The sequence below is a fragment of the Harmonia axyridis genome, chromosome 3, assembly GCF_914767665.1.
Source record: "Harmonia axyridis chromosome 3, icHarAxyr1.1, whole genome shotgun sequence".
NCBI classification, from domain to species: Eukaryota; Metazoa; Arthropoda; class Insecta; order Coleoptera; family Coccinellidae; genus Harmonia; species Harmonia axyridis.
In genome coordinates, this window is record NC_059503.1 from 10,636,699 (window position 1) to 10,651,162 (window position 14,464).

General features: G+C 35.6%; 1 protein-coding gene across 5 annotated transcripts in view; it reads right to left on the reverse strand.

Moving 5' to 3' along the window:
• Positions 1 to 926: 926 nt before the first annotated feature.
• The window catches only part of LOC123676812 (probable G-protein coupled receptor No18), a 174,346-nt gene continuing 160,808 nt past the window's right edge, over positions 927 to 14,464 (reverse strand). For all 5 annotated transcript variants that reach the window (XM_045613042.1, XM_045613039.1, XM_045613038.1 and 2 more), the window contains one exon: positions 927 to 2,709. In XM_045613042.1, coding sequence (XP_045468998.1) covers positions 1,294 to 2,676 — 1,383 coding nt within the window. In that variant the 5' untranslated portion in view covers positions 2,677 to 2,709 and the 3' untranslated portion in view covers positions 927 to 1,293. The remainder of the gene's footprint in view (positions 2,710 to 14,464) is intronic.

Here is a 14,464-nt window from a genome sequence, read left to right on the forward strand (position 1 = left end):
ACAAAATAGCCCTGAGGAATTTTCAGATAATGCCCTTGTTATGAATTCAGAATTTAACTTGATTAATTACATTTCGGAATTGAATAAATTTCCACAAAAACACCAGGGCAGAAAATCGGAGTAACAATGCCTATTATTGAATTTGGAATCTTTCTGAATGTTATGAACATACAATAAATCTCTTTTTCGGCATCATTCAGAGTGGCATTCAAAGTTCTCAATGAAATGATTTTTATAAGCTCTTTGAATGGAACCTCTGACTGAATGCATGCAACATCATTTATTTGTTTGAATTGATTTCAACAAAAAAGCCGATTATGTTCTGAAACTTTTCTATATTCAAAAGAAACTGTATATCCCCAAGAAAATTTTGTACGCTTCTCATACGTACCTCAGAAAACAATTTTGAATTAATTTACAAGGTGTTCCTGAATTGGAGTAAAAATGAAATGAGACATTCTTTGGGCAATTTCAATAAAACGACTGCTATAAACATGGATCTGCAATTGTTTTTTTTTTCGACAACTTTAATTTTTTTTTTTCAAGTTTTAGCATGGCATCTACACTTGACAAGATATTCAACTGAAATTATTAGGGCTTTGATTAAGTGCATCAATGGCTGTTGAAAAAATAAAAAAACTTTCATCTAGTACTAAAGTTTTTGGTCGAGAAAAACATTTCAAACAACTCTTCGGAAAACGCTCTAAAATCCAAATCATAAAAACCGACTAAGCAAGCTGTGGCGAGTGAATTAATTTTAGTTTTGGTGTTTCTTTTTGCGATCTGAAGCTATGATTCATAAGACATACAAGAAACACCCTGTATCTTGAAAACAATGCATTTGAGGAATTTTTTTCTTGAAATTAACCAAGGGATCTCTCATATTAATTTGTACCTCCACTTTAATGCATATTCAGAGACGAATCCAATGCAACAGAATTAAATGATTGTATCTATATTGAGAAGTTTCTTCAATAATATCTGATTACTCCTATATTCTTAATTCCTCTGCATAATAGATGGATCTACCTAGTCTCTCTGTTATTTTGAATGTGAAATGAATATTCGACTTGTTTTTCATTGATTCATCATCTTAAAAATTATTTTTTGTCATGCAATAGTTGATGTCAAATGGCTATTACTAACAATCAGGTCTCTTTAAAAATAATCAACTATTGAAAACTCCTTGATTTTCTCCGAATATTTATATTCGGGACTGCACATGACACAGGAATATATTCTTTAGACCACAGAGGATCTATATTCATGGCTTTTCAAGAATCCCTAGCTATATTATGACTTCAGACCAAGTAATTTCCTAAATGCTCTCCTATATTCTAAATTGAAAATTGTATAAATAATCGGATTCAGAACTGAATTTATATAACCTAACCATGTAATAAAATTAACCACTTTTTTCGATGGCGGACAACAACTATCACAGAAAGGAACAATAACATACATTAAAAAAAATGGCAACCAACAGAAGACAAAAACTCCCATGATGATTCCCAAGGTTCTAGCAGCCCTTCTCTCCTTCGAAAGCGAAATTTTCTGTTTCTCTTCAATGAACTGATATACAACACCCGGTTTCTTTGCCTCTTGTTCTGTGTTTTTCGTGAAATTTTTTGAAGTACTGACCTGTGAACACTCAATGACTGTCAACTGGGTTGATTCTTTGGGCGTCACAAAATCGCAAACGTGAGAGTTCTTACGAGAAGAAGAAGAATCAGGATTATCTGTGAGAGAATCCTCGTGAATTAGTATGGGTTTCAAGCTGCCATCATTGGTTGGTTTGAAATTTTCATTTCTCTTCTTCTTCTTGCTTTTCTTGGGATGGCTTTTGATACTTGCATCTCCGTCAAAGTGTTCGTTGTGATTTGTTTCGCTACTAACAGATTCCCTATCAGGATTCAGCTCTTTGCTTTCCATGGCTGTTGTAGTTTGATTCTTCATCTTTGACACTGCGTTGAGTTTCGATGCCTTTGCTCTCTCCCTTAGTCTTCTTCTAGTAGCTATGAATATCTCTAAGTAAACTATCGACATTATAACCAGAGGAATGAAGAACGATCCAGAAGAGGAGTAAACAACGTATCCTCTACGTTCAGTTAGCTTACAGGTTTGTTGGATCTGAAACTCTTCAGCGCTGGGCCAATCATTCCAACCAACAAGAGGTGGCGAGCTGATTATAAGTGATAATATCCACACTCCAGCAATTTGACTAAGTACCCTCTTCACAGTCCTCTTTTGAGCATAGTTTATAGGGTCAGTTATGGCCCAAAAGCGATCTAAAGCAATAGCACACAAATTTAGAATCGATGCAGTACAGCAAAGAACGTCAGATGTCAACCACATCTTGCAAATGTGGATTCCGAAGACCCACCTTCCCAATATCGTATAAACAACATTTAATGGCATAACAAGTATAGCTACAGTAAGATCTGCTACAGCCAATGAGACAATAAAGAAATTTTGAACGATTCTTAAAGGTTTGTAGGTGAAAACACTTAGTATGACTAGGATGTTTCCTACGATTGTGACAAATATTATTAGAGTTAGAGTGACAATTGTAAGGTAGGCCTCCCATTCTGGAACATCTATTGATCCGAATATGCTGGTATAATTGTGGATAACCGGCAGGTCGCAATCCTCTGGTAGAGTGTAGTTTTGGTCCATTGCTGTGATGGGGCGTTTGAGAGGATGCTACACCTGAAAAAGAAGAAGGATTGATTATTTTTTCGAATAAATGCTCCAATATAAAGGGTTTTTAAATAATAGGTTTCAGTTTTATAGAAACAAGGAGGAGTATATCTTAAGCGGAATCAATGAATGCTTATTTCATTATAAAAAGGAAGATATGCCATTAACGATGGAAAATGATATCAGCCAAATGACCCCCACGGCTTCAGTTGCAGCACCACATCTTTTTCATATACATATAATCTTCCATTACCAATTCTCACATTTGTGGCTGCAGGTCCTTGATAACTTCACGAATTCCATCTTTGAGGTCTTGAATCAATTGTGAAGTATTGGCATAGATTTTATCTTTCAGGTGGTCCCGGTAAAAAGGTCTATATGTGTGAAATCACAAATTTCGATGACCAATTGTAATCACCTCTTCAAAAAAAAATCACGGCCAGAAAACTCTTCTTGCAAAATTGCAATTGTTTGGTGCTTGTTGAAAAAACATCGTTTACATCAATATCTTTCAATTTCGGCCATAAAAATCAGTAATCATTGCAATATTTTCACCGTAATAGTTATGCCAGCTCATAGAGTAATAAACCTAGATAGAGTAAGCAATTTTCACATGTCCCCAACATGGTTAGATTACGTTGTCGGTTGTGATATATTTTCAAATCCACAATTTAACTATATCGTCATGAAAGTATATGATATTGAATGAAATATATTTATTTGAGTGATTCCCGATTAAATATGCAAATTTGAATATTTGGATTCCGATATTTTTCCTAATTGTCGAATTTATAATAAGCAGAATATTTATCATTTTCTGTATCAACCTGATGAAGTCCAAGGTTTGGCAACTTTTGCTCTCCTAGTGTCATCGGTTGTTTTACATCGTTTGGCTCGCTTGAAGTTTGCTTTCTGAATTTCTGATATATTTTAGTATTTATTTCAATATATTTTGAGTTAATATGAAACGTTGATTCACTTTATGGAGAAACTCGCGAATTGAGTGAAATATCGTATCACAGATATGTTTTCATTTCCGCTCGCTTCATGTCAAATTTATGTTGGGGACAAAATATGCTTACTGAAAATGACATATGCTTCCTCTATCTATGTTTATTACTCTGAGTGCCAGTTTCATTTTAGTGGCAATTTGAGAATGGAGAGGCTTTTCAACAATCATTCATGGATTTTCCGAGCCTCAAATACTTATTAACGTAGCCTCCGAGGTGAAAATGGGCCTCACCACTGAAGATGATTTCTAGATGAAAATCATTTTGATCCATTTTAAGGATCTTATCAGCGAATTAACGCAGTTGCTTTGCTGGTGATCGACCGATTTGAGTTTTTGTGTTAACTGAACTCTGAAACCTTAAGACCTAAGTCTTAAGTGCAAAATACTTCAGGTGCTTCAAGGAAAGAAATTAATCTGCCAATAAGTAGTTATTGTTGTGGTTAAAGTCTATTTCGAAAGCAAATACGAATAATTCTAAGTTTTGGATAGTTGTATCATTCTTGAAGATAACTATGTTAACGAATATAGTCGAATTTTTGAGGAAAAATGTTTTTTCAATTGGTTAGGCCCAGAATTTATTGAGTGAAGTATTACACTGTCGGATTGCCCATTTCGTTCGCGGAAAAAAGCATGTTTCATGATATTGTCAAAGAGTGTTCGCCTCATAACTCAAACTTTCAAGTTGAAACGACGAATGAAGCCGACAACTTAGCAAGGTCATTCTTGCTCCGGTTCGACCTTGCTGATAAAATGCTCCCAGCTAAACTCAGTGGTAAAATCACTGCTTAACTATGTGGAGAGACAAAGCGGAATGCCTTCAAGACCCCTATACTTTCGCGAATATCAAAGACTGGAGGAATGTAATCGGAGCATAAAATCATTCTGTTGTTTTCAAGCAGGGAACCAAATATAGAGCCGTTCTTCCTATAGATCCGGGAATTACGTTAAATGGGCAATTTAGATGGAAACTTCCGCCATGCTGAAGGGCACAAAAACTTCGGCATGAGAGGAAGAGGGAGATACATAGTTCCGATGGACGACATTGTTCGTCTGTACTTGTTGAGCTTTTTTTTCTTCGTTTCAAGGTGACCGTTATTTGATTTGTGCTCCTGAACTCGTCTCTGGATCTCTGGGGGTGAAACTTGGGAATCGATTTGAATTTAGAGTGATGATATTACTGGAATTTCTGCAGAAGGTCTTGAAAACCTTGTTTAACGTATAATTCTATAAAGGGCATAAGCCTTTTTTAACTATCTTCGTCGGCGACTGAAGAGATTCAACAGGAATTAGGGAATATATTTCTTCAACTAATTACGATCGTAATACACGATAATACACCTAGAAACATGAAATTTTTTGGGATGGTTCGAATTTCGAATGTCGATGTTTTCTTCGTTGAAAGGCAGAATCAGGTTGGATGAAAATGGCCGTCCGAAAGTTTGTTTTCTACTGTACATTTCACATTAATCGCGTTATCAGAAACGTAGAAATTTCAAGAAGATTATCTAAAAAAAATAGCCAATGTTTTCGTGACCACGAATTTCATGGTGATGTGAAATAACAATTTTCAGCTTCTTCACAAATTTCGAGCTGAATCCATGATTGGAATTATAGAAATTCGATAAGAATATTAGAATGCGTAAAAATATGAAAGACCGAAAATTGAAAATAAACAAAGAGAAACGACCTGAGATCCCAGCCTTGAATAACACATAGGTACTCCAAAATTGAAAGCACATCCATCTATTTGGCACAAACAGCAAACTTATCCGGTAACTCGGAAGCATATGGAAGAACCCAAAAATTTTAATAAGAGATAGGTACTGCGATTTCAAAAAAACCGAGTTTATCCACTTTCAGTGTTCCAGATAGGTTTAATCTATTCTTGGAGGGAAATAAAAAAAGTTGAGCTTTCCTAATTTTCTCAGAAATTCATCCTAACGACAGAAGAGAGTGCTGAAATTATAGGCGAAAAAATAGAACAACCGAAAACGAGATTCAATTGAAATAAAACAAAGAGGAACGACCCAAGAACCGAGCCTTGAATAACACATACTTTCCAACTAAAAGCATATCCATCATTTTGGCAAAAACAGCAAACTTATCCGGTAACTCGAAAGCATATGGAAGAACCAAAAAGTAAGATAAGAGATACTGCGATTTGAAAAAAACCGAGTTTATCCACTTCCAGTGTTTCGGATCGGTTAAATTTATTCTTTGAACAGAGACGAGAAAGCAGTTTCGCTCTCCTAATTTTTTCAGAAATTCATCCTAATGATAGAAAAGAGAGCTGAAATTATAGGCGTAAAAACAACCGAAAACGAGATCCAATTGAAATAAAACAAAGAGGAACGACCCAAGAACCGAGCCTTGAATAACACATACTTTCCAACTAAAAGCATATCCATCAATCTGGCAAAAACAGCAAACTTATCCGGTAACTCGAAAGCATATGGAAAAACCAAAAAGTAAGATAAGAGATACTGCGATTTAAAAAAAACCGAGTTTATCCACTTCCAGTGTTTCGGATCGGTTAAATTTATTCTTTGAACAGAGACGAGAAAGCAGTTTCGCTTTCCTAATTTTTTCAGAAATTCATCCTAATGATAGAAAAGAGAGCTGGAATTATAGGCGTAAAAACAACCGAAAACTAGATCCAACTGAAATAAAACAAAGAGGAACGACCCCAGAACCGAGCCTTGAATAACACATACTTTCCAACTAAAAGCATATCCATCAATCTGGCAAAAACAGCAAACTTATCCGGTAACTCGAAAGCATATGGAAGAACCAAAAAGTAAGATAAGAGATACTGCGATTTAAAAAAAACCGAGTTTATCCACTTCCAGTGTTTCGGATCGGTTCAATTTATTTATTGAACAAAGACGAGAAAGCAGTTTCGCTTTCCTAATTTTTTCAGAAATTCATCCTAATGATAGAAAAGAGAGCTGAAATTATAGGCGTAAAAACAACCGAAAACGAGATCCAATTGAAATGAAACAAAGAGGAACGACCCAAGATCCGAGCCTTGAATAACACATACTCCATCTTTCTGGCAAAAACAGCAAACTTATCCGGTAACTCGGAAGCATATGGAAGAACCAAAAAGTAAGATAAGAGATACTGCGATTTAAAAAAAACCGAGTTTATCCACTTCCAGTGTTTCGGATCGGTTTAATTTATTCCTGGAAGAGAGGGCGAGAAAGCAGTTTCATGGCAAATAAATTAGAGACCATTAGAAAGTCACCTGCAACGGCGGAGCATCCTATTTTATGCCTGCGCTCGCTGAGTACCCAGCCTCACGATTCGGAAAAACCAATTAAAGATTGTACGTCACAAAAGAACGAAGCCTTCGTGACCGACTTCGCAATATCGAACGACAGTTTTCTGTCTTAAAGGAAATTCGGGGAGAAATCTTGTTAGACGCGGAGCGCGAAGCATTCAGACGCCTTCGGCGCTCGGGACGGAATACTTGAAATAATTCGCCATTGATTGGTTCAGATGCCAGAAAAATAATATGGGCCCTCTTTCATATCACTACGAGGCTGCCAGCATGTATGTGGAAGATGATTATCATTCTGGAGGCGACGCTGGGAATCGTTGATTATTATTGGTTTATTTGGGCCTCCGGGTATAATAGGGTGTTGCTAGTTGGATGTTGGTTGCTGTTTAGGCTTGTGGGGGAACCACAGGAGGCTAAATTCCCGATGAGTGAAAGCTTTCTTGTTGACATGTAATGGGTGGATTGGGAAAATTCAATAATCGATCAAATCCCGTTGACAAAAGGTGACCAGCTAGCTCCTAAGGACCTTTATTATTTAGAGAGAATCCTACATAAAAGAACAAAGGACACCAGTAATTTGATTGCATGATTACCTAGTTTTTTCATATCACTGAAAATAAAGTAAACTTTTTTTGTCTAATACTTATTGTGAACCAAAGTAAAAAAAGTTGTAAACTGAATGAAAACTTACATGACCCTTTATTAATTTACTTGATTTCAGTGCTATGCTATCATTAGGATGAATTTCTGAAGAAATTAGGAAAGCAAAATTGCTTTCTCACTCCCTCTTCCAGGAATGAATTGAAGTGAAAGTGGATAAACTCGATTTTTTAAAATCGCAGTATCTCTTATTTTACTTTTTGATTCTTTCTAATGCTTCCGAGTTACCGGATAAGTTTGCTGTTTATGCCAGATGGTGGATATGCTTTTAGTTGTAAAGTATGTGTTATTCAAAGCTCGGATCTTGAAGTTATTCCTCTTTTTTTTATTTCAATTGAATCTTGTTATCTGTTGTTCATGTTTTGGAGCCTATAAAATTTTAGTTCTATGTTAGTATTCTCTGATATAACTAGGATGAATTTCGGAAGAAATTAGGAAAGCAAAATTGCTTTCTGGCACTTTCTTCCAAGAATGAATTAAAGTGGATAAACCTGTTTTTCATAAAATCGCAGTATCTCTTATCTTTATTTTTGATTCTTCTATGTGCTTCCAAGTTAGCGGATAAGTTTGCTGTTTTTGCCAAATAGATGGATATGCTTTCAGTTTGAATCTATGTGTGATTCAAGGCTCGGCTCTTGGGTCTTTCCTCTTTAATCTGAAGAAGAAATTGCTTTCTCGCCCCCTTTTTCAAATATGAATTGAAGTGGAAGTAGATAAACCGGTTTTTTTCAAATCGCAGTATCTCTTTGTTTTCTTTTTGGTCCTTCCATATGCTTCTGAGCTACCGGATAAGTTTGCTGTTTTTGCAAGACAGATGGATATGATTTAAGTTGGAAAGTATGATGCCTTGTCTGTCATTTCGACATTTGATTCTAGTCGAGATGATTCGTTTTCCTTAGGTCAGCTTCAGCAAACATCCTGTATGTAGATGACTGCCACGATATTTTGAAAACAGATCTCCCCCCAGTAGGTTCATTTGTCACCAATATGCTCAGCGATAACGCTTTACTTTTAATGTCAGAGAAAAAGAGGTAAATCTTTTCCTGCATTATGTTCCATAACTTCCTCGTCCATTAAATCCATCCCGGAGAATTCTAAGAGGGCGCAAAAAATCGGTAATCAATTCTTGTCTCCCCCTAGAAAAATGTGCACGGCATTCTGAAACTTTCACTAATGCGTTGCCGCGTAAAGGGGTGGCGTTGGAAATGTGTAAAAAGTAGGCCATCACCATTCGTTACCGAGTTTACAACTTTGAATCGGGTGTTTAATTCGAAATTTTCGCTTAATTTCGAATGAAAGCGGGTAGTTTGGATGAAAAGAACTCAATTTCAGCGATGGAGTTTCTGAATGATGTTCCTTATTCCGAAACAACTCTTTGGATGGGCAATCATGATAACGATCAGTAGGGAAATCACGGAAGGAAGTAAAAGAAAAGTTGTTTGTATTCGTGGAAAATGAGGCATATTTAGTTGGGCTTTCATTTGTGAATTGTAGGGTTTTTTTATGTTCCAAGCTCAGGATATAATGATATGTTTGGTCGGAGATTTCCATATGGAATTACCTGTGTAAAAATAGTGTTTTTTTTTCATACAGGGTGTGTTATTTCGTGACTTGAATTGCCCTCCTAGGAAGGGAACAGATTTACTAATATAATTATATACAGGGTGACTCACGAGTGAACGGACAAATGAAAACTCCGTGCTGATTCCCAAATATACTAATATCTGTGAAATTTTTCTTTTAGCATAGAAACGAATGAGAATACAAATAAGTTTTTTTTTGATAAATAATTTTTCAAATATGAGTTTTGTTTTTTAAATTTCTGCAATCTGTATTGGAAATATTGAGCATTTCACTTTTTCACTTAATTCACGTGTTTTGACATAAAAATATTACCTAAATATTCATCACCGAAATATTGCGTAATTTTCTTAAGATATCTTCAGAATCTAAGATATTATATGCATTCTCAATTTCGAATTCAAAATATATATCTCTAATGATAATTAATTTTTAAGATCTGTTATAAGTATCATAAACACCATAAAAATTACTCCAAAAAATTCTCAAACAGAAACCAAGATATAACAAAATATTTGAAGCAGTCATTTTCCAGATACACCCTGTAACTCGATAACGAAGCAGAATATTTACGATCTAATTTCTCAAATATTCTTATTTCGAAAAAAAAAGATCGTGGGTTTTCGAAGATTTTTTTCTCTGAGTCTTATAATTTTCTAGAAGCTCTCAGTGAGCAATGTATTTGGGACACCCTCTACAAGTGAAATTTAAACCCTGCTGATTCTGTGGTCACTGGAATATTGGGTTGTTCGATATTCTCCTTGAATTTTCTATGGTTCTGGTTGAGCGATCAGTATGAAATTTTGCACGAGTATCTAAAATTTCATTTTACATCGAAATAAAAATTTTCATTTCTATCAAACTTGCAGTTTTGAAATTATCAGGAACACAAAATTTGGAATAACCATATTCACGGAACCCCTAGTCCGATTTTGCCGATTGAGGAACATAACTGCGGTATTTCAGATCCGAACCTACCCTGAAAATTTCAAGTTTCTAGTTCTTTCTGTTCGAAAGTTATTCTGTTTACTGCTGGACGGAAAGAATCGAATTTGATGATAAAGACGTTGTGACAAAATGACGAATGAAGCGAATAAAAATGAAAGTTATTTATAGAGAAAAGATTCTTCATAAAAATTGTTTATTTATGAAAAATTTATAAATTTACTATTGATTTATCGTTTACTAAGACATTGAGTGTTGCAAAACAAAGAAATTAAAATATAGTTGATAGAATTTTCTTTCAAGTGGTATACATGATGATGTGTGAAGAAAAAGCAATTTCGAATTTTATTCCATGAATAATTATAATAACACATCATCAATAGAATGTTTATGATTCATTAAAACTCTCAATACTGAAAACTTTCTATAAAGTTCTGCTGAAAACTCGCAATTTGTATCACAATTTCTATCGTTTTAGAAACAACTACTTTACCGTGATCTATTCGTCTCAGTTGAGGATTATTCGAATTCAAATTTCCGAGCAAGCGGAGGGAATCATCACATAGGATATCTATGTGTTGGGAATTCCCATGAAACGAAATTGGAAAAGTTTTGCCCTTTCTCATATGTTAATATCGATTCCAATAAGACAGCGAATGCTCAGTAGAAGATCATTTCAATTTCAGATTATCGTAGGGAATGTGTTTTATCGAAATCGAACTATTGGGAGTTGATAACTTCCTCATGAATTATACAGGGCTGGCAAGTCAGTAAATGTATTATCAATGAGTTATGAATAAATACATAAACAATGCCGAAAGTCAAAAGGACAAATAGTGAAAAAACAATTAGAAAAAGTGGGAGTTGATACATCGCCCTCGTTTCCTATACAAAATACTACTACTAACTCAGGAATTCAGGTAATCAAAACTGTATTACATCGAACCCCTACAACATGTACTACCCTTCTCTCAAAGCGATGTTGGAAAGGAAACTGTTCAAATGACCGTATCTAACGGGTGTTTTTTTTCGAAGTATATAACTTTAAGTTGGCATTACTGTTCAAGATGGCGACCGATTTAACAGCTGTCAAGTGATTTATTTGCAGTTTGGTTTGGCAATTCATCATGAATAGATTCACGACTGAACAGCCCTTGCAAATAGTGCAATTTCATTTCGAAAATAATGATTCTGTGCGGAATACGTATCGCGCACTACGTCCATTTTATTTTGTTCAGCGATGAAGCGCACTTCTGGTTGAATGGCTACGTCAACAAACAAAACTGCCGCATTTGGAGTGAAGCTAATCCTCAAGTGTATGTCGAAACACCGTTACATCCAGAAAAATTGACTGTTTGGTGCGCTTTATGGGCTGGTGGAATCATTGGTCCGTACTTCTTCAAAAACGATGATGGCCAGAACGTTACAGTCAATGGTGATCGGTATAGAGCCATGATTACTAACTTTTTCATTCCTGAATTGAACAACCATGATGTCCAGGAGCTGTGGTTCCAACAAGACGGCGCAACATGTCACACAGCTCGTGCCACAATCGATTTATTGAAATACACGTTTGGTGACCGCCTAATTTCACGTTTTGGGCCTGTGAATTGGCCTCCAAGATCTTGTGATTTAACACCACTAGACTACTTTCTGTGGGGCTATGTAAAGTCATTGGTCTATGCGGATGAGCCACAAACCCTTGACCATTTGGAAGACAACATTCGCCGTGTTATTGCCAATATACGGTCACAAATATTGGAAAAAGTCATCGAAAATTGGACGTCCAGATTGGACTACATCCGAGCCAGCTGTGGCGGTCATATGCCAGAAGTCATATTGAAAATGTAATGACACAAGATTATCTTGCAGATAAATAAAATTCATGTCAATCTAATTATCCATCGTTGTTTTATTGCAATTTTAAGTTCTATAGCTCTAAAAAAAACACCCTTTACATGTACTACCCTTCTCTCAAAGCGATGTTGGAAAGGAAATTGTTCAAATGACCGTATATACTAATCTATTCAACTAATGGCATGTAACTTCTATTTGTGGCATTAGATATCTATAATATCAAGACAGATATCTATAATATCAAGACGTATTGTTGCCAATACTGTATTCGAGAGGAAGCAAGATATACGAGTATATACGACAATAGATGCATTCTCGAATGCGCTTTTGCGTAGTTGGAAACCCGTATTGAAATTATCTCTATTTATTGAGTATGGAGTTGGTATAATTTGTCGGTAATGGGATATAAGTCAATTTAATATCTTTGAACGAGGACAACGCACAGAGAGGGGATTATATTAAATTTATCGGTGGATGAGTATATCAATTTTAAGATCCTGGGGATATCGATTAGATTTTTGATTAATAGATTCAATTTGGTTTCCTGAATACGATGTCATAATTTAGAGAGCTGACTTGGTTTGAAAGTCCAATTTAACAATTTTATTGCGTTGTTGAAGCGTTTATTGTTCTATGTAGTAATGCCGTAGTTTTGACTTCTCAAGTATCAAAAATGACAACTATTCAAAAGTGATAGCTGCCCAGTTAACGCGCTATTAAAAATGAAAAGCAATACAATAAATCAAGAAGATTTAGGATATAGTTTTTAGCAGTGATTGATTGTTTTTACAGTTTCATTGTTTGTTTACAGTGAAAAAGAACGTTTTAAAAATGGGCAATTATTGGAAACTTGGGGAACCTAACACCAAATCGTTACCGTAATGTAAAAATAATATAATTCATCCTTAATGAACCATGATTCAATCTCGAAGCGAGATCAATATATAAATCGTATAGATTGCATTGTATTCGCCGCAGTGAAATAATAATGTAAAAGGATTTCCATCAATTCGTGTGTAGATGGAAGAATTCGTTCCGGAAAAACGATATTCCTAAGTAAATGGAGACAGTTCGAGAGAATCTCGAACTTTTAAGGTGATTAATCTGTCCTTTGGGAAAAACGGGACAGCTCAGTATTTTTCCGAGTTCAGAGAGTGATCACGAAAAATATATCATCCGGTTCTCTTGAGGAATTAATAAGTTGAATTTCAGCGTTTACATTCACGATTTTAATTTTGAAAATCATAACGGAATGAACAACTTCTTTCCGTCAGACAGGGTTGATGAATATTTTCATTTTCTTCATTTGCTGAGTTTTAAATTTGGGAATTTAATGTTTAGGCATAAATCACCCGTTTTATTTGGAATTTCATAATTACAGTGGATTAGGACCATTTCATGATGAAATATTCCATGATCTTGCAGTAAATTTGATATTGGCTACCTATTAGGTGTACTTTACTTCCGACGTTTTGCAACGTCTGTAACGGTAAGTGGTAGTCAAAATAAATAGATCGTAGATGTCATACAATAAACTAAGGTATTTTTAAAAATAAAGCCATCGAAATATTAGTCAATTTGTGTCTGCATCATGAAGCTATTCCCAATCAAACATGACAGCTAACGAGCCAAATTCTCGTTATTTTTATTTTTCTGCTTCAATATGAAAAAAATTGGGGCTGAGGCTCATCGAATGCTCTCCAATAACTATGGTGAGGCCGCTAGTAATGAAAAAACGTACCGAGAGTGGTCTCAAGAACGGTGATTTTGACGTCGAAGGCCAGTTTGGCGGTGGAAGAGAGAAGGTTTGCGAAGATGCAGAATTGAAGGCATTACTTGATCAAGACTCGTGTCAAACTCAACAAGAATTGGCAGGATCATTGGGAGTGATGCAACAAGCCATTTCAAAACGCCTAAAAGTCATGGAAATTATTCAGAAACAAGGAAATTGGGTGGCGTATGAGTTGAAGCCGAGAGATGTTGAACGGCGTTTGTTTGCTTGTGAACAGCTTCTTGCAAAGAAAGACGGACGGGATTTCTGCATCAAATTATGACTGGAGACGAAAGGACTCATTATGATAATCCTAAGCTCAGAATATCATGGGAATATCCCGGCCATGCTTCAACGTCGAAGGCCAAACCGACTATTCACGGTTCCAAAGTCATGCTCAGTATTTAGAGGGACTAGCTCGGTGTAGTGAATTATTAGTTGTTAAAACCGACTGAAACAATCACAGGCGATCGTTATCGAACGTAATTAATGCGTTTGAGCCGAGCATTGAAAGACAAATGGCTGCAATACGACGAGAGACATGATGAAATGATTTTACAGTTTGACAATGCTGTAACAATACCCTATGTTGAGGACAAAAGTTAAATTTTTAAGCAAAAATGTTTTTTTACTGGGTGGGCCTAGATATTATTGA